Source organism: Danio rerio, chromosome 2 (genome assembly GCF_049306965.1).
Source record: "Danio rerio strain Tuebingen ecotype United States chromosome 2, GRCz12tu, whole genome shotgun sequence".
Taxonomy (NCBI): Eukaryota; Metazoa; Chordata; class Actinopteri; order Cypriniformes; family Danionidae; genus Danio; species Danio rerio.
The window spans coordinates 25,690,416-25,718,339 of record NC_133177.1 but is presented as its reverse complement, the minus strand read 5'-3'; the positions used below and the strand labels follow the sequence as shown (position 1 = coordinate 25,718,339).

Below are 27,924 nucleotides of genomic sequence, written 5' to 3'. Positions count from 1 at the left end.
GATTGTGACTTCAGTGACTTTAACTGTGATGGCCTATGTCCTCTCTTTAGATGCGTCAGATCAGGGTGCACATTTACTATGGGAAATACAATGTTTGCATGTTGTGCTGCTGACTCTAATAGCAATACATTATACCGTTGTTTGTAGACTTTGAAGATCTCATGATCCTTGCAGTTTATGGAATATCTAAAATATCTTCAATTGTGTTGAAGATGAACTAAGACCTCGGGGGATTGGAAATTGTAAAAATATATTCAAATATATTTTAGATATTTATCTGAAAGGGGTAGTCCACAGTGTTTGTTTAAGTCTTGGTTGTGTTTATAAGATGCAATGTGTGCTCATGGTTTATTTGTAAAAAATCATGTTATTTTTTCATATACTTTTATTATATACAGTTACACAGCTAACATGAAAATGACTGTCATATTTCTTAGATCCTCTGAAAGGTCTGTCCTCAAGAGGCTCTGGTTGGCCAGCTAACATAATGTGCTGTGATTCGGGGATCGACTCCACGTCACCAGGAAAAGCACCATGCCTCTACAAACACGCTTTCCCTCTGCTCTGTAAATAGTCAATGTAGCCTAATCAGTTTGTGTCTTAATCAGAGAGAAAAGGAACAGGTCACAGCTGAACCTCATGTCTGCTCTCTAAAACAAAATTTGACAACTGTCTTTCACATACATTCAGGTTATAAGCATATGTAAGGAATATGAAATGTTCTCATACCTTTTGCGAGTTAGTTATTTAAGATGTAGAATGCAGGGAACGCAGCCGCATAGAGAGACACTGCAGCGCTGCTGAAGACTAAGGGTGTTTGCAGCGGTTTGACTAATAAATATGAATTTGTAGCTAAATTGTTAACAGTGCCGAACAGCCTTTCCCGTTGTTTACATCCTTGTTTACGTCCTTACAACAACATACTGTTAATGCTAGAATGTGTGTATGTAATAGATCAGTTTTAACAACTAAAAATACTTACAGGTTATGAGAAGTTTTTAGCCAAATCCAGCACTGAACTGGGAGAGATTCTGGAAGCTGTCCTTTGTCAAACGCTAGCTATATGTGTGTATATATATACCTTTTTTTTTTTCAACGCTTGGATGGCATTTACCCCAAAATTTTTCTCGAATCAGCGATCGCTAAATCCAACAAAAAAATCAACAAAAAGCTAATTTTCGCGATCCTGCAAAATTCTTAATTAAACGCAAAATAAAAGCAAAAAATGTAAATAATCTCATAAAACATTCAATTTCAAACCAAATAATCAAAATAGATTTATTTCAATTGGCAATGAATTGTTTTCCATGACTTATAGACGTTGCATTTGCAGCACACGTGATGTGTTTGAGTGTCTCAAGAAAAATGGTCTCACCTGCGCCCTCACAATCATTACATTACATGGAAAGGGGGGCAGGGGAGTTTTCAGCTTATGCAGTGAGCAGACACGGATGAAGCACAGTTGGTTTACACAATCCCATAGCAAAGATTAGATATAGACATCTTGTGGCAAGAATTGGGTGTTTTGTGCATTTGAAACGCTTCAGACAGCAAAAAAAAATTGGTGCAAACGGAGCAGTGGAACAGATAGGTGAAGATGAGATTGGTTCAAGGGTGACGGCGCTGGACGTGATTGAATTAAAGGACATTATTTGTGCTGTACATGTATGACTGGTATTAGGGTGTGCGTCAAATTGATAATTTTTTTTTACCATGTTTTGTTATGTCTGTGTTTTAAGCCTATTACATTTACATTTACATTTACATTTAGTCATTTAGCAGACGCTTTTATCCAAAGCGACTTACAAATGAGGACAAGGAAGCAATTTACACAACTAAGAGCAACAATGAATAAGTACTAAAGGCAAGTTTCAGGTCTGTAAAGTCTAAGAAGGGAAGTGTTAGTAGTTTTTTTTTTTTTTTTTTTTTTTGTACAATTAGTGTGATATTCAAAGAGGCAATTGCAGATTAGGAAGTGAAGTATTACGATAGGGGAACCCCTAACGTGTGTCCTTTGTGTGACATGATGTCAGATGCTCCAGAGAGTGAAATTTGAGAGAAAGTGAGATTGTGGAAAAAATTAGACTAATACAACCTTCCTTTCGCTTAATCCCTACCGTTTCAGATCTTGTCTTGACAAAAGACCAAATTAAAGAGCTTTATTTTTCTGATTTGTGTCATTGTTTCAGATTGCACATATAATTTTTACGTGTATATATATATATATATATATATATATATATATATATATATATATATATATATATATATATATATATATATATATATATATATATATATATATATATATCGTACAATTGTCCGCAAATTTCTAGGAATTACCACCATAAAAACAGATATTTTTATCTCTAAAAAAAAATGTAAATTTTTTTTTAGCATTCTCTGCTATAAAATTACAGTGCCTCTGGCCACGCCCCTTTGCTGCGCAAAGTGTGTGCGCATGGTAAATGCGTGTAATCAGAAATATTAAGATATTTTGTAAATATTTCCTGAATGAAAGTGAAACTGCCGAACTGCAGTTAAAGCCGAAAGATTAAAAATAATACACCTGAAACTACATGAAACTCCGGAGAAGACATAATAGCGTGAGGTCACAATGACATTAATGGATCTATATGCTATAACATGTAAAACGGAACATGATAGGAACATTCAAAAAGCAACTCATGTAAACACCTCAATCATACTGTTGTCTTATTGAGATTAAAGCATATCATTCTAATTACTGATGTCCATGTAAATGTAATCAATAACTTATGCACCTTAGATTTAGGAAGTTATTTTAGAACCCCAGAAAACATTGTTCAAATATATTTGAGTTTTTCTGATGAGATAATTTTTGTCATATTTGATGCATAAAAATTCTTCAAAATCATCAAAATCTGATAAATAAATCTTTAAAAAATGAATAATAATAATAATAATAATAATAATAATAATAATAATAATCGGTTCTATAAAAGTTTTACCTTACAGGAAACAAAAAAACTTTCAATATTAGTGGTCATCAAACATCACAATTACAGCAGGAGCAATTAACTGATCAATTTTAAATTTCTCAATATTCAATATATCGATATTCAATTTTATTTGTTGGTCCTTTTCTATTATTGATCTCAAATTTCAAAACAGATTTTTTTCTTTTTATTAAAACAACGCGTTTTGCATAAAGCATTACAAAATAATCCCAAAAATGACTTGTTCACCATGTGAATGTGTACAGTGTGTTCAAACCTCCTCAGTGCAGGGGTTCCAGGGTGACTGCTGTGTCCAGTCTCTGCCGCCAGAGGACTGAAAGAGTTATTGGGGGAAGGAATGGCCCTCCTCACCAGTCGGCCCCATGTCCCTATGCTCATCTGAGGGGCCCGCAAGAACGTCCTCCCTGCAGGCATGAGAGACGAGAACAAACACATTCATCAGACCCCTATATCAACCTCCTCTCTTACAGTAACATCAACAAAAAGCTACAAAGACAACAGCAGAACTTGAAGCAAACGTTGTTTCACAAAAGAAAGCAGTCAAATGGTGCAGGTGCAGAATTGGGACTGAAGCCCGGCCCTGTTGACAGGTGTGAATAAATCACTGCTCTGTTTTATTATAAACAGTGTGCCTGCATTATAAAAAGACTCTATATTTATAACTGGCCCATTATGAGTTATTAGGTCGAAATCATTGGCCTTTTATGTCTACTTTAATGAGAAGAACTGTTCTTAAAAATGTTTATGTTTTGAAATACAACAGCTTAAGTTTCTAAGTAAGAAGACTGGAAATTCCTCAGTATTACTAGTATTATCCTCAGTATACTATTCCATAAAAAAAAAACTGTAAACTGTATCCATGTTTGTAAAATGAATACTTGTTTGCTTTTAACTTATAAAAAATACTTTTATTTTTGAAATAGTGAATTGATGAAAAAACAACCTAAAATTTCATTGTAGCAGAACAGAATGGTGAAACATTAATTTGCAATTATTTTATTTTATTTTTAAACATATTTATAACTATTATTAAATAATAATAAAAAAACGCATCAAAGAAACATTATTTTTGTGCAGTATTGTATTTTTTTATGGCTTTAATGTACATACTAATAATAATAAAACATATAATAATAATAATTATTATTATTATTACTATTATATCATAAAACTTATGATTAAACTAATATTTGTTTTTTGCTTTCAAAATAAAAAAAATGTATACAAGTTTGCATAATTTTAAACAAACGTTATTATTAAGCATCTTATTAGACTCACCGCACTTGCAAACACAGTGTGTGTGAATCATTTACCGTGAAACAAGACACTGAAAGCACTGTTATCAAGAGCTGCTCACAGAGCAGGATCACAGTGCAGAGCCTCAGATAACACATTTATATAAATGTAACACACTCTTTGAGATTTGATCATCTTTGTAAACCATACTGCATTCTTAGACACTGTAAAAACATTTATATTAATAAAGTGACCTGGTGAAAAACACCAAGCAGATCACCATGGCCTCACCTTGTTGCTTTGAAAAAATCTTCTTCTGCCTTTGGAGTTTAGTTCGTCGCTCAATGACTGGATTAAAAAAAGTCACCTGTAACAAAAATAACCCATTTAGATTAAGCTTCCAAACTAACCAAATTCCACTTCGGATCCACCGGGCTCAGTTTCTTTAGAGAAGCAAAGGTGGGAAAACCTGCCCGGGGGTTGCAGGGGCCAGCGAGCGTGAGGAATTTCTCTTTGATTTTCCCACAGAGCTCTGGGCTGATAATCAGAGGGCTCTTTGTGAGGGAGTATTGATCGCTGAGAGACAATATTGTAAAGTTACCTCTGCAAACAGAGTCCCTTGTGGCTCAAGGTAAAGGCACATTCCGTGCCGCTGGTTGTCCAGGAAGTCCTCGAGTCGCAGGAATTTGACTGCACAAAGAGACCGCCAGTCCCTCCAATACACAGAGATCTCCAGCTCACGAGACTGCAACACATGATCATTCATCACGGCATGAAGAAACAACCGGCACTATTCCACAATCAAAATTATGGAGTATTATAACCATAAACACATTTCAAAAATTCTCATTTCCAAATCAGAAGATTTTGAAGCAGTTCAATGAAGCTCGCTTTTTAAAAAAATAATAAAAACAACAAAGTAAGAAGTAAAAAAAAACTACCACAAAAAACTTTGTTTGAAGTTAAAAGGTTTGATCTGATTATAGTTAAAGTAATCATTTCAAAACCTGATCAAATTAAAACTGAAGATATTAAGACTTTAATACAAATAGGCTCATTTTACAAGTTTTCTAGAGTTAAACAGATGCGTCTGATAGCAGCACTTTTAGCTTAGCTTAGCATAGATCATTAAATCTGATTAGACCATTAGCAGTTAGCATTAGTTTCGATCGTCCTATTAAAAGCTTGAGATTTCTGTATTTACACTGTGTACTAGAAATATCTAAGTCAAAGCAGTTACCTATATATAATGCTTTGTGCAGTACAGATTATTTCAATAAACAGAAAAATAATTCATGATGAAATTTGAGACCAGTAGTACAATTGATTGTACTGAATTGTAATGTATCTACAGTCATGGTACAGCAGCAAAGTTCCCTTATTTAGATTATTACACGAGAATAAGAGTATAATTTCTAGGTATATCAACCTAAAAAATAACAAATTTTCATTTTTAGTACACAATAGCCACGTTTCCGCTGTCGCACCTAAAGCGAGAGGAGCTAGTGCGAGCCAGGGTCAGTCGCATTCCCATAGTCACTTCTGGGACTTGATCGGGCGAAAGCAGGGCTTTCTCTGGGCCAGCGGCCGGTCTTTTTGGCCTGCCCAATCCCTTGTTCCAAAGTGAGCCAGCTGGGGCTTTGGGGCGAAGTGAAAGTAAAAGAGGCGGAGTTTGCAAGATGATGTGCCCCTGTCATTACACTAGTTTTTTCATCATGGACAAGTACATGTGGCAAAAAACATATGGCTGGTCAGTTTAAGATATTTCATGACAGAGAGCGGGGAGAGAAAAAAATAAAATATAATAAAAAAAAAAAAACAGCGCTCACTTCACAGCTCTGAGCAGCTTTTTTCTCTCTTTAGAGATAATACAAGATACAACAGAAAAACATAAAACTTTACAAATGACGTGTTCAATTGTGTAGTTTCATAGATCTGGACAAAATAAGCTATAGGCTACTGAACTCATTTAAATAATTAAAAAATATCGGATATAATAAAAACGTATTAAATAAATAAACTAAAATAAAACAAAAAAGCTATAACCATTTAGGTATATACAATACAAATAAATTAAACCAGTTTACGGCATTTAGAACTTTCATTTTACAATTCTAAAAAAAAGATTTGAAATATTTTCTAAAAAAAAATAAACAACGGAGTTTAGAAATTTTATTTATAAAAGATTTGGATATGATAAGATTAATCAAATTGTGTAAACAGAGCATTTTTGGGTGAGTAAAACCATCAGAAACTAACTTTCAATTCCTTTCTGACATCCAGTTCGGCACTGCTTTATAAAGGGATTGGGAGAAAAAAATGCATGTAAAAATGTGTTTTATGTCCTCAAACAAATGTTTATGCTTTATATGACAAGTTAAAGTTAAAAACATACATTTTTTATGTAGAGCTTCATTAGAAGGATATTTAACATTTTAAATTGTAATTATGCTTGGGAAAGAATCCGTCTGTATATGTATAGGCTACATTTCTTTTCTTAAAACTGATGCTGTACGCGAGCGCAATGATACAGGCTAGCCTAGATTTTATTACTTGCTCTTTTGTCCTGAAACATTTAATGGTTTCCTTTACTTAAGATAAGCGAATAATATGCAACATCCTTAAATTATTCTCTCTATAAGTGTCATATAGCCTAGGGAAAAATGTATGTTTTAGGTCTCTCCAGAGCATTTAGGCTGAATGTTTGACGTTGTCTACTGAAACAAGGATTTTATAAAAAACGTTTTATACAGAGCTCTTAACGGATAAATTCTGTTGATGGTGTGCTGGATCATCCTTTAGTGGCAAGACCACTCGATGTACAATGCCAACAGTCGGTTAATTAGTAACCAAATATAATGAATGAAAATACAAAGGCCTATGCGTATATATATATATATATATATATATATATATATATATATATATATATATATATATATATATATATATATATATATATATATATATATAAAATGTAATGCTGTACAGTAACGTGTAATTATTATTCGTGATGATGCAATGGTAGGCTTTATATGCCTGGTTCCTGCTGAACTGGGCAGGTTGTGTGACGTTTGATTTGTGGGGCATCTGGGGGAGCTGTTTGCGTGATGTGCTGCGAGTTATTGGCCTAACAGTTAAAACTCAACATGATTTCGGCCTCACTGCTCAACCTCCAGAGCAATTTACCCAGCCCGATAAAAACCCTGGCTCGCACTTCCCTGACAGTGGAAATGCAGCTAATGCAACTACAGGAGAGTCAAGCTTTAAATAGTTAAATGATTTAAACTTTTTTTTTTATTTGAGCAAGATGCTAATGGTCTAATCCAATTCAATTATTTTTTGGTTAAGCTAAGCTAAAAGTGCTCTAGGGGACAAGCAAAATGAGCCTATTTTGAAAAATGTAGTGTTCCTTTAAAAATAGCAAAAGAACAGATAGTTGTATAATATATATATGTACATATATATATACACACACACAACATTGGTATTAATAAACCCTGTGTTTAAACAAACTTAATACTGCTAATTTCAGCCTTTGAGATGATCTGATTGGTCCTCTTGTGTGCATTCAAAGTGCTGATTGGCTCATAAAAAAAACTCAGAATAGAGTTAAAAATAAATTTCTAAATATGAAAAGTCCTAAACTGTCCACAGCTTGAAAAACATCATATGATATAAATAAGCTGACAGATGAAGAATATGTGAACTCAATTTGACAAAAACGTGAGATAAAATCTAATAATTAATGGTAAATAAGCTTATGTTTACCCGATCAAGCTCCAATGTAAACTTCTGGTCCCATGACTGGTTACTGACAGGTTTCCAGCTGGTTTGACCCACTACAGTGTTGTCAAGCTTCAGAACAGCACTAATCTCATCTGGAGACAAACAGAGACACACATAAGCATAATAAGCTCCTCAATTGCCTCAGTGCTTTGCTTTTTAATTGTGCAAAGTCTAATGAAATGCTTGTGAAAAGCCACTGGTAACTACTCAACTGGACAAGTCGTCATTTTTAGAGAGGTTTCGAACGCTGGTTCCTCTGCGGTTTCCACGGCTCATGAAAGATGAGCGAGTTTCACTGGGGCTCCAACCGGGCAGCGGTACCGACGTGGCTTTAGAGCGGCCAGGCACACTCTCTAACAAATCCTGACATCCCATGAGCCGAACCTCCAGCTTACCTGTTTTAATCAGCAATAGTCAACATAGAAATGCACTTCTGTTTTAAAGTTTGCAGTCAGTAACATTATGAAAGAGTTTGCAGTCTTTAACTCAGGGATGTATAGGTTTGTTAAAAAGATTTTAATGGGGTACATGAACAGCTAGTGTTTTTCAACCAATGATAAGCTTCCGGTAAAAGATTAATAATAGGGGTGTCAAATTTAATCGTTTTCTCGGCGTACCGCAATGCAGATGCGGACAATTCGGTATCACAGTAAAACAATTCGGTTCAGTAATAATCATAAGCGGTTATTATATTACTGATGTCATTTTTCTCATATGTGTTATGTCACGGTAGAATACAATGGCGAGGGAGGCGAGCATGAGTAATTAAAACACTCCAACTACTTAAAAATACAGAAACTGCACAATTCACTGCGTAAGTTTGCTTTCACTGACACTGAAGTTACAGCAGAAGCCTCTATTTCACTGTGATTGAGGAAATGAAAGTAAACCCCATTTCTCTCTCTCTCTCTCTCCCTCTCTCGTTGTGGCTCTTTAACCTGCTGGCGTAAGGTAACTTTTTTTCTCCTCTCAGCTGTTAGAGCGTTACTTCTGGATACAAACACAAGCGAGTTTTCTCAACCGCATCTGTTATGGATCAACTGTGATCGCCGCTGACGTTTATCAGTGTTTATCATCGGTGTACAATGTGCCAGATTGTTAGAGCCAATCGTAGCCCTTTCTGTAGAGCATGCGACCAATCATAGGGGTGTAAGAACTCGCTCGACAGGGCTCATAAAGCGAGCTAGCGATATTTACATTTGTTTATTTTCAATAAATGCTCATGTTGTTCTGTGCATGTACTTGGGTTTTTAAAGGTTCAGTTCTGACTTTGTATTAAAAGACAAATATGTATTGCAAATAATATATAAAAATGAATATATTTATACATTTTAATACAAGAATTCTTGTGCTGTGAAGTAAAATATAAAACTGTGTATGGAAAGTATCGTCAATGCACCATGAAACAAAGATTTCAAATTGAACCGAATCTATGGCATGATAATCGTAACCAAATCATCATCAGTGTAGGTTCACACTCTCTAATTAACGTGGCTATTTTTTATTTTCATAATGCTCTTTTTACAGCATCACTGTTGTAATGTCATTAAAATACATTCAGTTAAATAGACCTACACATTAATTTAGTTGTTCAAGTGTAAAATGACATAAATGACCGTGTAACTGCTAGCGCCGTCAAGATCCTAGAGGCTAAACTCCGTTAAAATTACTGGGGTAAAATAAACTGTCATATTTTAAAGGCATGGTGAGGAAAATGTAACTTAATGCAGTTCTTATCCAGGCTGAGACCCATTTTATATTGTATATCTCTCAGGCAATGAAGATCAATGATTTAAAAAAAAAAATCAGACCTTAATTGTGAAAATTCTATAATAGAAAGATAGTTCACCGGAAGCACTGAGGGTGGAAATTAAATTGGCTGAAATTAAAAGTCTGTATGCACATATCCCATTGAAATATCACTGCAATTTAAAATAGTTAGAAAATATTACATTTTTTAAAAATGTAATTTATTTGGTAAAAGCTGAATTTTCAGCATCCACATAGTAAGTACATGCTGTTAATAAATAATACACAGAACTTAATTGTAGTTATGCTGTAAAAAGGATGCTGAAAAAGTGTAACCAGTATTTCTTATCAAGGCTGATGAAGCATTAATAATAAAAAAGGAAATGTTTTCTATTACTCTATTCTATTACTCTACTCTTTTTTTTATTAAATTTATTTATTTATTTTTATTATTAAACAATAAAAAAAATCAATAAAGAAATACGTAAGAATTGAGTATTACGTAATAATTATAATCATTATAATCACAACAGTAAAATTAATTAACTAATATTTATTTTTGCTTTCAAAAGAACTTTTCTTTTGCATTTTCTAAAATAAATTTTACTAAGCGTCTTGACAAACCCAGAGCACTTGCAAAGACATTGCAAGTGTAAATCATTTACTGTGAAACAAATGAAACACTAATCTCAGTTTTAAGATCCAAACTAACATTACTCAGAACTTCAATGTAGTTTTATTGTAAATACTGAAAAAGTGTAACCAACATTTCTTATCAATACTGAAAGCCTTAACTAAAGTAATAACATAAAATAAATTTAATTAAATAAAACAAAAATACATTTTGTGAAAACATTCTATTCCAGGATCTTCAAAAGAACACAAATCATCTGTTATATGTAAATATCTTTTTAGACACTTTGGTCAATTTAATGTGACTTTGCTGAAAAGTTATTTCTTTAAAAAATAAAAATAGCAATTAATAAAAACAACCCTGACCCGAGCAGAAACATAGATGGGTAGGGCTGGCCAACATGGCCAAAAATATATAATAATAACCACAATAAATCTCAAATTTAAGGCATATTTTGCCCCTGAGTAAAAGTTTTAGTAACCGGTCTACTGTTAATTCTGTTAGTTCTTTTTAGTCAAAACATGACATACACATGAACCAACCAGCTGAATATTTCACAAATCTAAGATGTACTTGTTACAATGATAAATATTCATAAAACTTGCTTTGAGTGATCTTAATATCCATGGTACATCTATGAAATAGGCTTTTAACAGAATGGTTCATGGCAGTGTTTCTCCTGTTTCTCAGCGCTCCTTTAACAGGCTTTAAACTAAATTACGGAGATATCTGTGTTTTTTAGCTGAATAAAAGAGTTTATGAACTGGTCATGTGATCAATTCAAGACCTGTCTGCATGTAAACAAACCTAAATTTACACAAACAGAGAAACTTTCTGTGTGGTGCAAAAGAATACCGCCGTTCAGATCACTAAATATTGCATCGAACGAACACATTTTTAATTTTATCGTGAAAAATATATTGTGATAGTTATCGTCTGAGTCCTGTATGTGTGAAAATGCGTTGGTCACCTGTGAGAGCTGCTGGTTTGGTGCTGTACTGGTTCTTCACAGTGCTGTTGTGGTTTTGGGTGGATATGAAGCTCTGGCGAGGACTGAGAGCCGGAGAGGACATCAGAGATAGCTCCTCCATGATCAAACTGCACTTCGGGTGGTTCTTGGGAAGCTCATTGAGTCTCTGCTCCAGGGAATACTTCAACAAATCCAGCTTCTGACTGGACTCATTGAATCTGGCTTGGGCCTAAGTTACACAAAGTTACAGATTCTTTAAAACACAGAAGCACTTATTGTGAACTTTAGTTTAAAAATGTTAAGGCATACACGGTAAAAAAAAAATCCATAAATTTTCTGCACTTTGTGATTCATTTTTTTTGTATTTTTCATTGTTTACTTAAGCTCAAGAACTGCATTATGGAAGCTTTCTTTCAAAAACTTTAACCTTGAAAAGTTTTTTTAAAAAGTGACTCTTATTAACTTTTTTAATAGTTTAAAATGATATATTGTTCGGATTGATGTTGTAAATTATGGTACAAAAACCACGTAATAAACTGCCAGTACATTTTCTGTTATTTTACAGACTTATTTCTCTATACTGCATATTATTTATTATACATTACATCATTTCAAACTACTAAATGTCAATAAAAGTAACTTTGTTAAACTGCAGTTGAAGTTCCAACATCAAAAGTCGACAGAGCATAGATCAAGGTCCTATAATGCAAGTCACAACCGTAAATAAATGGAAATCACTTGTGAATTGCAAAATACAAAAACTGGTACTTAAAGGATAGTTTTTACAGTGTAGTTCAACTAAAAAAATCTACTCACTATTTACTCAGCCTCAAGTGGTTCCAAATCTGAAAACCTCTAACCATTGACTTCCATAATAGGAAAAACAAATATTATTGAAGTCAATGGTTCCAGGTTTCCAACATTTTTCTAAATAACTTCTTTTGTGTTGAACAGAAGAAAAAACTCACAAAAGTTTGAAACAAGTACAGGGTGAGTAAATGATGACAGAACATTGAGTATTGAATATTGAGTTCCTTTTGTATTGGGACAACAAAGGAATTGTGTGGGACCCAGCATTTCTTTTACAGTGTGTGTTAGCAAAATAAACATTCTACATTTATTCCATGTGGACTTTAAATATTATTTAAAAAATAAATCATCAAAAGTTGAGTTATTTGATCTTGTATGACAAGTGGTACTTACATAAACAGTGTGCTAAAGTGTGACCCAAAATTATATTCCTAGCCTTAGCCAGAAAGACATTTACATTTTCTAAATCATTAAAAGTCTGGGTTGCTGGGAGTCCACAGACTCTAGTATATGAGACTATGACTATGTAGACTACATATAGACCATGTGTTTTTATGAGTTTAGCTTAAAATTGTTGCCACTAATAATTAGTGCTCACAAAAAGGATAGTATTTAAACTTGAAATGGAATAGAGGATTGGTTAAAGAATTTTGTTATATGTCAGGAACATTAGAGGTAATTAAACTTTTTATCATTTTATTTGTTTAGCTAAACTTTACAAGCAAATTAAAAAAATATTCTGGTTAAATAAATTTGTATTATTTTTTCATTACATAGCAAAAAACGTGTTTGTACAAATTGTTTATTTCTTATTATTCCCAAGTAATCAAGCATATTCAAATGATTTTTAATTGATAAATTACTTTATTCGCACATAGCATAAGGATTACATTAAAGTATTTTATTTCAAGCTTACAAATCTTTAAATTAATTTAGCTTGTTAATATGCCATTGTATAATGCAATACATTTTAATTTATAATATAATTACATATAATTGGTGAATTTTTATATTTCAAATAAAAAAAAACTAAAAACAGTGAGCTACATATTAAATTTATTAAAAAACAGGTTTAATTCTATTTTATTCTTTTCTAATCAATATTACACTTCTGTATAATCAATATTACACTTCTCTATACACTGCTGTTGGTTTGTGTGAAGGTAAATAACTACAATCATCTTAAAACTTAAAAAGAGTGCATTAAGATTTGCTACAGAAGAAAAAGAAGACGATGATGATGATAGAGTTTGCAATACCTCTGAATGAGCCCTCTTCTCTGCCAGTTTGCCGGAGCCCAGCAGCTTCATGACGTTCTTGGCTCCTTCGGCTACAGCGAACTCTATGCGTGTGTGATGGCAGAGCTCCTCCACCCGCAGGTCCAGCGGACTGATGATGGGTTTGGCTGCACCACAACACCACACATTTATTATTTTACTCAAATATGAATATGAAAAAGGTTTCTGCAGGTTTCATGAATGTATATTTAGGACTTTAGGACCCAGTAAAGAAAATTACATTTCTAATCTAATAATAACTTTAAGTTAACACAATATTTCAGCATGTTCGCTAAATGTAATCATTCTAATTTTGAAAAAAAAACAACAACTTGAAATTATCTACACTACTTTATATTAAAAAAACAAAAGAAAAGCAAATACATGTAAGATTTAAATAACTCTCAACTCTAGTATATAAAAACCTCTTTTGCTGTACATTAAGATCAGGCTCTTTCACTCTTTTTTTTTTTTTTGTTTTCTAAGTATCTAAAGTTTGATCAATAAAGAAATTTTTTTGGGAAGCAAAGCTCCAGATTAAAAGTCTTGATTTACACACATGCACGCACGCACACACGACTCTCAAGTGGTTTCAAATTTTTATGAATTTAGTTTTTTCTAGTTGAACACAAAAGATAGTTCACCTAGGGATAGTTCACCTAAAAATGAAAATTCTGTCATTTTTTAAACCCTTCCAAACATGTTTGACTTTTTCTTCTGTTGGACACACAAGAAAATATATTGAAAAAAGATGGAAACTGGCAATTGATAATTTCTATAGTATCGGTTTTTCCAACTATGGATGTTAATGGTTACTGGTTTCCAACATTCTTCATAATACTTCTTTCAAGACTTTACACTTAGCTGATGACTATAAAGCATGTTTGGTATGCTGTCCCGGATGAGAGCCCTGAGCTCACAAGATCCTCGAGCCTGGGGCTCCCTCCCATTTGCAATGCAAGAGTGGAGTTTGAGCTCAGGTAGGTCTCATGAACTTCCCCGCTTATTTATGGTTAGTGACAAATTAGGGATTGCCAGTGAGATATACTGCTGATTAAGGGTGCACTCACACTGTGCTATCCAAACTGTGCACAGGTGCGTTATCCGGTTTGTTTGAGAAGTGTGGGTGCTCTGAATTGGGCTCAGGCATGGTTGAGTTGGCCACCCTGGCCCGGTTGGAAGAGGTGTGCTAGAGAGGTTAACTCGGGCTTTGGCGCGGTACGCTTGTAACGTGAGTGCAAAGCACGCCTGTGCCCAAAACTGAAGACGAGACATGAAACAGTTCCTTAAAAGTCACATGGATTTATCAATCATTCTTACTGTTCAATGAAGGCAAACTGTCGTAGTTTATTAAAGATGCAAACCCCTCACTGCAGGACAGGTGCACCTTTAGCAAACCTCCTAATTCCTGCAGCACAAGGACTTTATGATCACTTATGAGCTTCAAAAGTGGCTGATCTTTTCAGCAAAATATTAGAAATATTTGACTGCATGACACTGCATATCAAATGACTAAAATGATATGACTAAAGTAATCTCTTCTGTGCTAAGCGAGAGCACTTCTCTTCTGTTAAACTAAACAGTGCATCATCAATGACTTAAGCATGCTCCAGCTCGAATGTAATGTGAGTGCGGGCCGTCGGGGGAGAAGGAAGGGGGGACAATCGTGCTTCGGCACGGTTTAAGACAACTGTACATGGTGCGAGTACGCCCTAAGGGTTCATCTATGGTGTCCATTTGGTTTAGTCAATTCACCTACATCGCATATTTTGGACTGTGAGAGGAAACCAGGGGACCCAGGGAAAACCCACGCAAGCATGGGGAGAACATGTACACTCCGCACAGAAACATCGGCTGGCCTGTAAGAGACTTGAACCAGTGACATTTTTGCTGTGAGGCGACAATGATAACCACTGGGCCGCCGTGCCACCCTATCAAGGAAAAGGAAGGAGTGTAAGTGTGGAGGGTGTGATTCTTCAAGACGAAGATGAATAAGGCAAGAAATCCTGGTTATTTATAATGAGTTAGGAATCATCCAATTGGTGAATTATGCGTTAGCTAATGCGGGACCAGCCGAGATCAATCACAAGCATGTGATCCTCTCAAAATTAGTAAATAAAAAAACTTCACTTTGTGCTTAATAGAATCAAGAAACTTAAACTGGTTTGGAACGAGTAGTGATGACAAGTTTAATTTTTGGGTGAACTATGCCTTTAAAAGAAGAACCAATAGCCATTAACATCAATAAAAGGATAAAAATAACATTAATACCAATGGCTACTAATAGCATTTCTCAAAACATCTTTTGTGTTCAGCAGAACAAAGTCAAAAAAGTTTTGAACAAGTGGGAAGTGAATAAACAATGACAGAACTTTACTTTTCAGGTAAACGATTTCTTTTAAGATATTAAATTGTGAAAGACCTTTTTTTAAGAAAGGTTTTATGAAATTGTGTGCGTTACCGATGACATCATTGTTGTCAAAACTGAGCTCGCTGGTCTGGCTGGCTTTGAGGATCTGCATTCGGATGAACTCGATCTTGGTTTTGCTGTCTTGAAGCATTTGCTGTGCCGTCGCAAGAAGTTTTCTGTCCTGCAAAGTCAACAACAATCAGATTTCATGTGGTGAAAAAAAAACCTTTGTTCTGTATATTTTTATTTTCCCTTCATTAGACCTTCAGTCATCTTTAATAACATCTTAGTGTTGGCAGCGCTCTCGTGCAGGCTGGTCAAAGGCTAAACATATTCCAGGGTCTGTTAGCGAGTGTGAGAAGGAAAGGCTTCCGTTTACAAGTCATTTCCTGGTTGACATCAGCCCTCGCTTAATTTCCCATAGGGCTCCAGGCCTGTTAATACTCCACATCCTGACACCCGTCTGTGTCTGTGTGTGTGTGCGTGTGTGTGTGTGGCCGGAGGGTATCAACTCACTGTCAGTGCCGCTCCTGTGGCCAAACCTCTCAGGCAAGTTACAGGAGCTGCACTTTAACATGTTATTAAAAGTCAAGCAGTAGTTCTGGAGCCTGTGTTTCGAACAGAGTAAATTTAGACATGTATAATGTGTGCTGGCCTTACTCCTTACCCCAATTTAAAAGTATAGGGTTACTTTTTTTGTCGAATTAAAGGGCACCTATGATGCAAAATCAACTTTGTAAGCTGTTTGGACAGAACTGTGTGTAGGTACAGTGTGTTCACAGTCATATTGGAGTGATAAATCCAACAAGTCTCTATTTTTAAAAATCCTGATGTTGAAATAGGATGCAATCGCAGCGATTTTGAGGCCCACAGCAACGTAACGTAAATGTGGAGTTTTACACACCCACCGAATTGACAGGCAAGTAATAAACTGTCTCCATAGTAACACATATAATCATATACACAAGACAGGATTTGCTAAGAAACTGTGATTAAAAAGTCTGTTCCAACTACCTGGGATTAAGCTGCACCCCAAGAGAATGAGGTTTACAATTGTAAAAAAAAACTGTGTGTTTAAAACAGTTGCATGTTTTGTAATAAAGAAAATCGTTATCTAATTCATAACTGCTGGAATGACCACAACTATAGGAGGATTATTTAAACACACAACAGGAATCCTGGTTTGTGGACAATAAATCAGGTTTATTTTGTACAGTAGCCTAATGAATATCCATATAGCAGTGAATATTAACTTGTATTCCGTCACATTTGTGAGTAGATGTTTAAACACAGTGGAAAGTTAAATGTGTCTGTGTGTGTATAATAATATTTGTGTATAATTCGTTGCAGAAGGGCTTGAATAAACTCCACAAGAAACACACTAAATAACCATATTCACTCATAAACTGAATTTCTGCTTCATCCGTGTCTGTCTCAGTCACTGACTGCAGTTTATCTGACGTAAGACACGAGAAACAGACACACATGTAAGAACGGTGGACGGGGAGAATCAGCTCATTTGCATTTAAAGGCACAGGCTACAAAAACAGCTAACATTTCCTTTAACCCCAATAAGTATATTTTCAGCATGGTATAATAAGTGATCTGGTGAGTATTTTAAGCTAAAACTTTACAGACACTCTCTGGAGACACCAAAGAAAAAAAATACACTTCTTACCCTTCTTGTAAAAGGTGTAAAATATCAAGTCAAGCATGAGTAATTTACATGTTAATTCAATGCAAAGACGCGTTTAGACATCCTGCGGCGATAGACGAGCAAATGGCATGGCGCGAATGACGCAGTACGCGTGAATGGCGCGGCACGAATTGAGCACTTTGCACGCTTCATGTTTGAAAATCTAAACTTCGACAGACATTCGAAAATCTAAACTTCGGCAGACATTCAAGCCGCGTTAACTAATCAGAAGCTTGCTCTTGTGGGGGCGTGATTATGACGTAGCACCTGTTGTTGATGTCCCGGAGGAAAATCATCCTGCCTACACAGACAACAGTTCATCAAACTGGGCTCGGCTCAGTCAAAAGCATAGCTGAAAGCTTCCATCATCTAGGTTAAGTTTCTGGACGAGTTTATGAGCTCACAGAACTGGGTGCACCTCTAAAAGGATCTAGTGGACTCAGACAATGCTCCAAATGAATCAACACTGTTTTTCAGCCTTCATAAAGCACATAAACACAATTATTGTGTCAATAAAAACCATGTTAGCCATTTAGCAAACAAAGCTAAAGTCACTGGGCAGACAGAAGCTCTGCTTATCACGTGTATCAGCGTCAGTTCTGAAGTAAATTTGACGCGCAAATAAAGCGGATTTGACATGCGAATTAAGTGGATTTTGACACGGGAATGAACTAAACTCAAATTTGAAGTAAACTCAAATTTTCACGTATCTATTTACTCACGAATAGTGCGATTTATCCGCGCATTCACGTCTGGTTTGAACACAGCGTTACAGAGGATTTTTAAAGATCTATTTCTTGTCTGCACAACAATGCCCTTTATATTTAGTCATTATTATGCTCATTAAAAAAAACTGTATTGCAAACAGATGCTGCTTTTTTAAACTGTCTATTCAATAAGGGGTTTAAGAAAAAAAAAAAGTCTGTCAATTTCAACAAAACGAATTAGCTGCCTAACTTTTCTTTAACATGGATAATAAATGAGCATGTTCATTTGCACAATATTTACTCTATTTAAAATAAATGCAACAGTCTTGATAAAAATTGCTGTGTTAGGGATCATAAAAACTTCTTTCAAACACACACAAAAAATCTTAAATGGAAGTGTATTGTGTGTAGGTAGACAGCCAAACTGAGTCTATACTGTTCTCTCTTGAGCTTTGTAAACAAAACTTGGCTTCTACATCAACGGTAAAAGAGCCTGAAGCCAAACAAAGTCATTAAATAAAAACCAAATGGTACATTACCTTCGAGGAGCCATTTGAATACATCTGGATCATGTTCTCGGCCCCCTGCTTCACCTTCAGCTCAATGTCGTTCTGTTTCTTCAGGGCTGCTAGTCTACTGCTGCTAGTGCATGTACGTGATTCACTTTTAGGGCTGTCCAGCGTAAGTGGGCACTCTGGGGGGAAAAAAAGAGGCAGAACTTTAGTGTTTAAAACCTGAAGAAAATTAAAGATCAGACCTCTTGGAGCAACCCTGGGTTAAAAAGAGATAATCTTATCAAAATCTGATATTTTTTGTCTTTTGACCCCTTCTCATGTTGGTCTTGATCGTCTTGTCGGCTGGTCACTATTATAGTGACTTTTTGCACAGTAAATAGAAACGCCCCAGATTATTTTGGTGATGCAATGAACTGTTCATCGTGTTTACATAAAAACGACTGGCGTCAAAATTTTAATTCACCTTCACACATAAGCAACTACAGCAAGTCTGGAAAAAAAACAATACAACTTTACTTCAGTATGTAATGGTGTAAGGCTAACTCACTATATTTCCAATAATCACTTTTAACCAATAAAATCAAAAGACATACATCCTAAATTTAAAAGCATTTCTGCAATATAATGCAATTGTAAGCAATGTGCAAGATAAGTCAATCAAACGATACTGGTATCTGTCTACACTAGAAATACAAGTTGTTTGTCTGGGCCAATAACACTGACTCCATTTACATGGACACCAGTAATCAAATTATTTGCTTTAATCTGAATAAGACAAAAAATTGATTAAGGTGTTTACATGAGTTGCTTTTTAAATGTTCCTTTTATGATCCCGTTTTACATGTTATAGCACATAATTCCATTTCCACTGGAGTTTCATGTAATTTCAGGTCTTTGATTTTTAATTTGTTGACTTTACTGCAGTTTGGCACTTTTACTTTCATTCAGGAAGATTTCATGCATGCCCCTCATGACAAACATGATATTGGATGAGAGTACGAACTGCTGGAAGAGTGTAGTTTTATTGGAATTTGATATCAACACGTCGTATGAAGAAAAAAAAACTTTGGTCCTTCACTGTCTCGGTAGGTGCAGACAATAGTGTCAAACAGCCATGTGTGTACGAACTATACTGTCACAAAATGCGGTGAAAATCCTACATCACAGTAAAAGTTTGATTAAGGTGTTTACATGTCTGTACTGCACTTCAATAATGCGACTAAAATCAGCATAACAAAAAATAAATGAATAAAAAAAAATTTTTATATATATATATATATATATATATATATATATATATATATATATATATATAAACAATTTGCAGTTTACATGGTAAAATCTTAATCAGAGTATTGTCTTAATCGTATTAAAATAGGATTATTGGTGTCCAAGTAAACATACTCATTGAGGATGGTGCACCAACAAGTAGCGCAACTTTACTTCAACTATACTTTGGATGTCCCAAGTTTGAACCTTCGCCTCATAAATCTTATCTTTTCTCTCTTTCCAATTTTGTTTCCTGTCTAAACTACTATCCTATCAAAATAAAAGGCAATAAAAATACCAAAAATAAAAACCATAAACACATTGTTTATTAGTAATTTGACTGTCTACTGTTTATGCACACTTATGCATGTTCAAAATTACAATCTTATAATTATACTTTTTATTTGTAATGGGGCCTTCTAACACTCAATGTGCGACAGGAGTATAAAACAATAATAAATAAATGCTACTTCATAATAGCAGTCACAATGACAACAAAATGCTCAACGAAAGGAAACATATGTCTTAGACATGCACGATATATCGTCGACCTTATCATTATCGGCCGTTAATTGCTATTTTTAAGATTATCATTATCGATCCGACGTCTAAATTAGGCCGATATCTTTGAGCTGATAAATTACGTAATTACTTAATCTCCTTCACATTGTTCATTCCTTCAAAGTCCGTCATTTCTTCACGTCGTATTACTGTGCGTTAATAACTCAAGTTAATAACTGGTTACTAATAAGTAACCACGTCCCTTATCATTGTAGATATGTTTGATTGTGTGTCATTGTTAAATGTTGGCTTCAGGGTTAACTCCCTTCTCGTTTCATTGCAGCCAGTGAATGAACGAGGACACATGTAACTTGTTCTAAATTATTTATTAATCTCTGTGTGGTACAACAAAATTAGTCACTAAAGATGGAACATCACTGAAAATAGTCTCATTGTGAAAAAAAAAATGCTCCTCTTTTCTGTCTCTCCGCTACACACACACACACACACACACACACACACACACACACACACGCAAGCACGCATGCACGCACGCACGCACGCACTAAACTGCGGCACATTTTACAACATGTGTAAACAAAACGGTTGTTTTTAACGTAATATGATTATTTGTTATTATCAACGCGTTGCTTGCCATGTGTTGTTGATGTAAGATTGTATTCAGTTTGATTGGAATATTTATATTGATTATAACGAGCGCGCGTGAGAGCTGTCACCACACACACACACACACACACACACACACACACACACACACACACACACACACACACACACACACACACACACACACACACACACACACACACCCACACAGCAGCACGGGGGAGAGGTGAATACAGCATAGGGGCTCTCAACTGCTCTGTGTTTGTCAAAGTCATGCTCAATGCAGGTTTTGTGTCAAAATGTGACTTCGAGGCCAAATCTGCACCCGCAGTTGAGTGAAACTCTCAGCAGTTTATCATAAACTTTTCATCGATAATTTTTTTCCCACAACTGACAGCAAGAACGAGCGCAGAAGCATCTGATTGACAAGCAGCAGCTACGTGTTCAAAAGAATCTAAAATAAGAAATACGATGACTTTATGCAGCATTTTCTAAAGTAATAGTATCTGTATTTAGCTGTTTGCTTGTACGGTGGCTCTGAACTGTCAAAACACCTCTAAAAAAAGGCTTTTTTTGTAAATTACATATTTATACATATGTAAACTATTGTAACATGGTTTATCCAAAACCATGAGCTGGTTTCAGTCCTTAGCTCTGAATGACTTATTAAATGGTAACCAAAAGGGTGCGTTTGTAACCAATAAATAGTATCAGTTAAACAATTAAAAAATATATATTACTTTTAGAATTTTAAAGTTTGGCTGCATACGGGGCCGATCACAGCAAACGAGAGAGAAAAAATTCTGGGAGGGGAAAAATAAAAAAATAAAATAAAAAAAATTCCCTACGTCAGTCATGCACTGTTTATTACAAACACTTTTGCTAATAATCAAGTTATTCAAATTTGACATTTTGAGAAATCTCTCAATTTATAAATGAAAAGTCAACAGGCTCCATATATGCCACAAAAATGTAAAATGTTTTCAACTACTTCACCACCGAACACTACTGGAAAGAATTTTGCAATTTTTTATTTCGAAAAAGACACTGGAAGCAACATAGTTTGTAATTTATTTATGCAATTTTCTGTGGCCAAATCTTCCAGAATTCTGGCTCAACCACATATAACAGGTAGAATGTTGCAACAAGAGTACCTGATTCTTTATTTGTCCTACCAGAACCACATTTAGAAGCTGCACTAGTCTAACTAATCCTAGCACAAACAATTTATGTTTTAGATTAATTTAATATATTTTTTGTTGGTGCAGCAAAATTTAAACATCTGTCCATGTGGAGCTAGAACACTTGTGTGTGGCTGCTTAATTCTTCAAACAGTTTTCAAGGAATGCTTTTTTGTGTTGTTTGAATGAGTGACTGTGAAAACTGAAATTATTTCAGTGAAGCACAACACCGCTTTTCATGTTCAGACTAGAAAAATCTACCCCCACTTCTATACATAAATGAAACCTGTTAGACTTCTGCTAATAACAAACAAAAACATCAGCTCTCGAAATGGCATATTACGCAACCACAGAGTTGGGTAACATGAACAATATGGTGGCAGGCAGATGTTTTTGATGGCATCTCTGTCATCTCCATGTCAACAGCAATAATGCCAAAATATTATATTGTATATTATATTATATACAATATTGCAAATGTACATATTGTAATAGTTTGCTATAAATTAATGATTTAAAGGGGACCTAATATGCAAAAAAAAAAGCTCATTTCAATTTAAACAGTGTTCAAAACCACACAATTTGGAACAAAAACGAAAAGGAGCTGTTTCTAAGAGTTGTAAAAAAGAAAAAAAGAAAAAGTGGGATATTTTGGAGTTGAAACTTCTCATACACACTATAGGGACATCTGAGACCCATTTTAGATCTTATAAAGAAGGGTATAATAGGTTCCCTTTAAACCAAAAGTATATCTGTGTGCCTACTAGAAGTGCTGGTGCTAATTATTTTTTAGCTTACGTTGGTTATTTGTCTAATTTGTTTTATGCAGCAGTAAAACATGGCTGTTCACTTTTAAAAGTTCAATTTCAGAACTTGCGATGCTTTAATAAAATAATATGAAAATAATAGATTGATTATAATATCTATCACTCTATCTATCTATCTATATATATATATATATATATATATACATATATACATATATACATATATATACACATATACACATATATATATACATATATATATATATATATATATACATATATACATATATATATACATATACACACACACACACACACACACACACACACACACACACACACACACACACACAYATATATATATATATATATATATATATATATATATATATATATATATATATATATATATATATATATATATATATATATACACATATATATATAAACACATATATATATACATATACATATATATATATATATATATATATATATATATATATATATATACACACACACATACATATACATATATATATATATATATATATATATATATATATATATATATATATAGTCTACTATATAGAATGCACTGATCTAATAGTCATGAAGTTAATTTAAATTCAGTTGTACTATCTATTCAAGTTGTACACTAATTCAGATGCAACCAGTAATAGATGATTTTGTGACACTAAAGACTGGATTGATAACAATGGAGTAAAAATTTAATTTTCCAACACAAAAATAAATTAAAATAATTTAAAATATAATTCTATATATAATAAAACAGGTACACTGTAAAAAAAAAATCACCTTAATGTAAGTCTTCACTGTGTTTCTGACCAAACAAATGCAGCCTTGATGAGCAAATGATAACTCTTTCAAAAATATTTTTTAAATCATTAAAAACCAAACAATTTCAAACAGCAGCATAAATACTGCAAATTTGTATCCCTCTACATGGCTCAATATATCAAACAAAATGAACCGTCAATAAGGCTTAAACCTCTTCATTTGAAATATTTTTAAAATATCCAATAAAATAATAAATATCTCAGACTGTGTACTGGACAACCTGCATTCTTACCAAAGCTCTACTAGGCTGTTGAGGAAGCAAAAATCGTCGTCTGTAATTAATAAATCTTCACAGAGCACCTCAGTGCAGGAAACACATGTTAATGAGGAACAATTGTCTTTTGTTGAGCACCTGGAGACTCCTGAGTCACGTCATTACGCAAGGCATAAATACAGATGCCTCTGTTGTGGTTATGATAAACAGAGTCTTCAGGGTAAGAAAACGATGCCCGCACACACAGCAGGAATTACTAACCTACTACAATGAGGCGTAAGAGGTGCTGAAAAAATGATTAAAAGACTAAAACCTACTGGACTGGAAAGTCTGTTAAAATAAATATTGAGCAAATGACAATACTGCTAAATTTTATTTGTTTCTGTTAAACTGTCAGGCTATTCTAAATCGATCATTACACTGGGCTTAAACAACTATTTATGCTTTTGTGGGAATACAAATTTATATAATCTATATATAACTGAAAAGTTGTTTTTAAGGTGTGACGGACCTTAAAATGTTTTGGTTTCCTGAACCCTGACTGTCTCAAAGTAATGCAAATTGTCAGTTTCACAGCACGGCTGTGTCTATTGTCTTCTCAAGTCGGTCAACTAGTCAGACGTTTTCTGTTTCCACAACATCATTTGCACACTGTTTTAATGCTGTTGATTAACTCATCTGGTCAGTTGCTGGGCAGGATTCTCACACCTATATGCCGGTTATTAAGTGAACTTTAATACAGAATTTGCATGCTTTGTTTAGCCATCTCCACTCCTCCTAAGAACAAAATATAGACAAGACATCTCTGTCTTAAATCAGACTTGTGATAAAACTCGCAAACTGCAGATCTCCAGTAGGCTTCTGCAGACACATGGACTTCTTGAAGATGCTATATGACTGCAGATTAATCAACACGTCTCAGTAAAGGAATTCTGCTTGTTTCAAGTCTCCTGGACTGGGTTCTCTCTTCTTTCCCTCATTTATTTTTACAACACTTTCATATGTTAGTCATGCGCCAAATACATTAGCAATATATAATGAGCTAAGATACATTAGCAGTTTGTTAAAACTTGCTCGAAACATGATATTTGCATGTTTTAATAAAAACATTCTAAATACATTATATGCTAAGAAAATGCTGGGATATGCTAGCAGCAGTGTGATAAATAATGTACGGAACATGCTAACAATTAGCTAAAACATGCTAACAATCTAGTAAATCATAGTAGAAATTATACTGAAATGTTAGCAATGTGTTTCAGTTTGCTAAAAACATTATTATTAATTTTTATTAAAAAATATAAATATATATATATATATATTTTATAAAAAATATTATAAAATATAATTTAAAGTAATTATTATTATTAATTTGGATCAAAATGTATCATTTTGCAAGTGTTTTTTGAGGCCTGTGACTGTGTGAAGGTTTTAACCGTGAAACTGTACAGATTTGAATTTAACAACAATTAAATCAAATCAATTTGATTGAATTGTTTATACTATGAAGACTATGCAGTTTTATTTTACATTTGATAATTCAATTACTGTATACCTGAATACAGTTCGACCCTTCGGGAAAACAGTAAAATGTTGTTTATTTAATTAATATCTTTTTCTTTCTTGAATTTTTCTGTGCTTGTAGATTGTTTATTTTATCGTATGCACTCCTAAACAGAATTATCCCAATCAATCTACAATTATAAATTCTTTCCAAATAGTTAGTCAACAAATCTAGTGAAGTTGTATTCATATCGCAATATATAATCGCCGAATAAACAAATATCGCAATGTGAGATTTTTCCAATATTGTGCAGACCTACTACCAGTGTTGTAAATCATGCAAAGACTGTGTCGAAAGTTAAATTGTTGACTTGCTGCCCTATCAGGAAGTGATTTTGGGTGCAGCGTTTGTGTATGATGGCACCTCGCAAATGGGATTTAAGGGTGCTTTCACACTTGGTCCGAATGCCTGGTCCGAACCCAAGTTCGATATTCCTCCTCAGCTGGTTTGTGTTCACATTGTCTTTTTTCCTTCTGAACCCTGGTATGCTTGCGTCACCAAGCTGCTATTTTGTGTACAGCTGTTGCTAGGTGATGGTCACGAAAGCAAAGCGCCAAAATGGAGACGTCCGCATATCACAATCATTCTGCTTTTATCAGAACCAAAATACAGAGAGCCACTTGCGTCTATCTGCCGAAGATAATATATTAAAAACATTTAGAACATCACACAATGTCTGCAGAAATCGTTTTTGGAGGAGACAAGCAGACATTATCACTGTTTTCACCGAGTCAGTCCTGCTTGTAGTCAAGGTAGGTGATACCGACATACATGAATGAACTTCATGAAAACTAAAGTTTGTTGTACAGTTGGCAGTTCACTTCCGTTATTTGGTACAACTGCATTTATATCAGAAGTCAACCATACCAGAGTTCACACGAACCGTAGCCCAGACCAGGGGTTCCCAAACTTTTCAGCCCGCAACCCCCAAAATGACAATGCCAGTGACTCGTGACCCCCAATATCCTTGCATGCAATGGCGCACACACAACAATAGACCCAAGTCTATTGTTTGTTAAATTTGTTTTTACGTTTGTGAGTGCTGTAAATGGGCCAGCAAGTTTAACCTGGTGTTATAAAATCAATATGCTGTTTCAGACGCTATTGCTGTGTCTTTGATATAATGTAATTACCCCAGGGGTCGCAATCCAATAAACTAAAAGCTACTATAGTAACTATATAGTAACTAAGCACAACTATTTTTTCTCTGAAGTTGGTTATGGATAAAATAAGGTAATTCTTATGGTTTACCAAAAATAAATAGATTTTTGGAAATCACCAAGCAACCCAACTTCATTGTACAGCGACCCCTCGGGGGGCCCCGACCCTCACTTTGAGAACCACCTCTTTCAGGCGGACTGAGGTACGGTTCACAGGTTAGATCAGAAGACATCGTTCACTCTAGCTGAACTCTGACGTACTCTGACGTCAAATGAACCCGGGTGTGGACCAAAGGTGCTAGTGTAAAAGCACCCTTATGGAAGACTTCTGAGACAGCATGACGAGCAACTAAACCAGGGGTCATCAAACTTGTTCCTGGAGGGCCGGTGTCTTGCAGATTTTAGCTCCAACCCTAATCAAACACACCTGAATCAGCTAATCAAGGTCTTAGGTATACTTGAAACACCCAGGCAGGTGTGTTGAGGGAAGTTGGAGCTAAACACTGCAGGGTCACCGGCCCTCCAGGACCAGGATTGGTGACCCCTGAACTAAACAAAGAGAGCTTTCGTGATATTTATATATCAAAAATAATAATTTTTGCATACTACAATACTAACCTCTCACTAGAAATTAGAGGGAAAAGTTTGGTAAAAAAAAAATTTATATTTAAACACCAAATGACATCTAAGCCTTGGAGATGCCATCTTTGTTTTTGTAGCTCAAATGTCAAAAATGAAAGGCACAGGATTGTGGGATATGAAGGGCAGCAAACAACCCATTAATGCTGCCTTATAAATTCAGAAAAATATTTGAATGTATATATCCAAAATAAACATTACAATACAGTTTACTCCTATTATGGAAGTTAAAGTATAGCCATATCACCCTGCAGCCCAAGACCGGGTACTCGCCACTGAAGTTAGGCAGGGCTGAGCCTGGTCAGTACCTGAATGGGAGACCACATGGACAAGCTAGGTTGCAGCTGGA

At 34.7% G+C, this 27,924-nt stretch overlaps 1 protein-coding gene across 2 annotated transcripts in view; it reads right to left on the bottom strand.

The window, feature by feature from the left end:
* The window catches only part of pkn2a (protein kinase N2a), a 62,292-nt gene that overhangs the window by 16,871 nt on the left and 17,497 nt on the right, over positions 1–27,924 (bottom strand). For both annotated transcript variants that reach the window (XR_012391544.1, XM_695612.11), the window contains exons 3-11: positions 18,817–18,971; positions 15,926–16,055; positions 13,447–13,592; positions 11,378–11,606; positions 8,237–8,419; positions 8,007–8,116; positions 4,837–4,980; positions 4,527–4,602; positions 3,256–3,403 (exon numbers count right to left, since the gene is read on the bottom strand). Coding sequence is in view for 1 of the 2 variants with exons in the window: in XM_695612.11 (XP_700704.3) it covers positions 3,256–3,403; positions 4,527–4,602; positions 4,837–4,980; positions 8,007–8,116; positions 8,237–8,419; positions 11,378–11,606; positions 13,447–13,592; positions 15,926–16,055; positions 18,817–18,971 (1,321 nt within the window). In the remaining variant the exon portion in view is untranslated. The remainder of the gene's footprint in view (positions 1–3,255; positions 3,404–4,526; positions 4,603–4,836; positions 4,981–8,006; positions 8,117–8,236; positions 8,420–11,377; positions 11,607–13,446; positions 13,593–15,925; positions 16,056–18,816; positions 18,972–27,924) is intronic.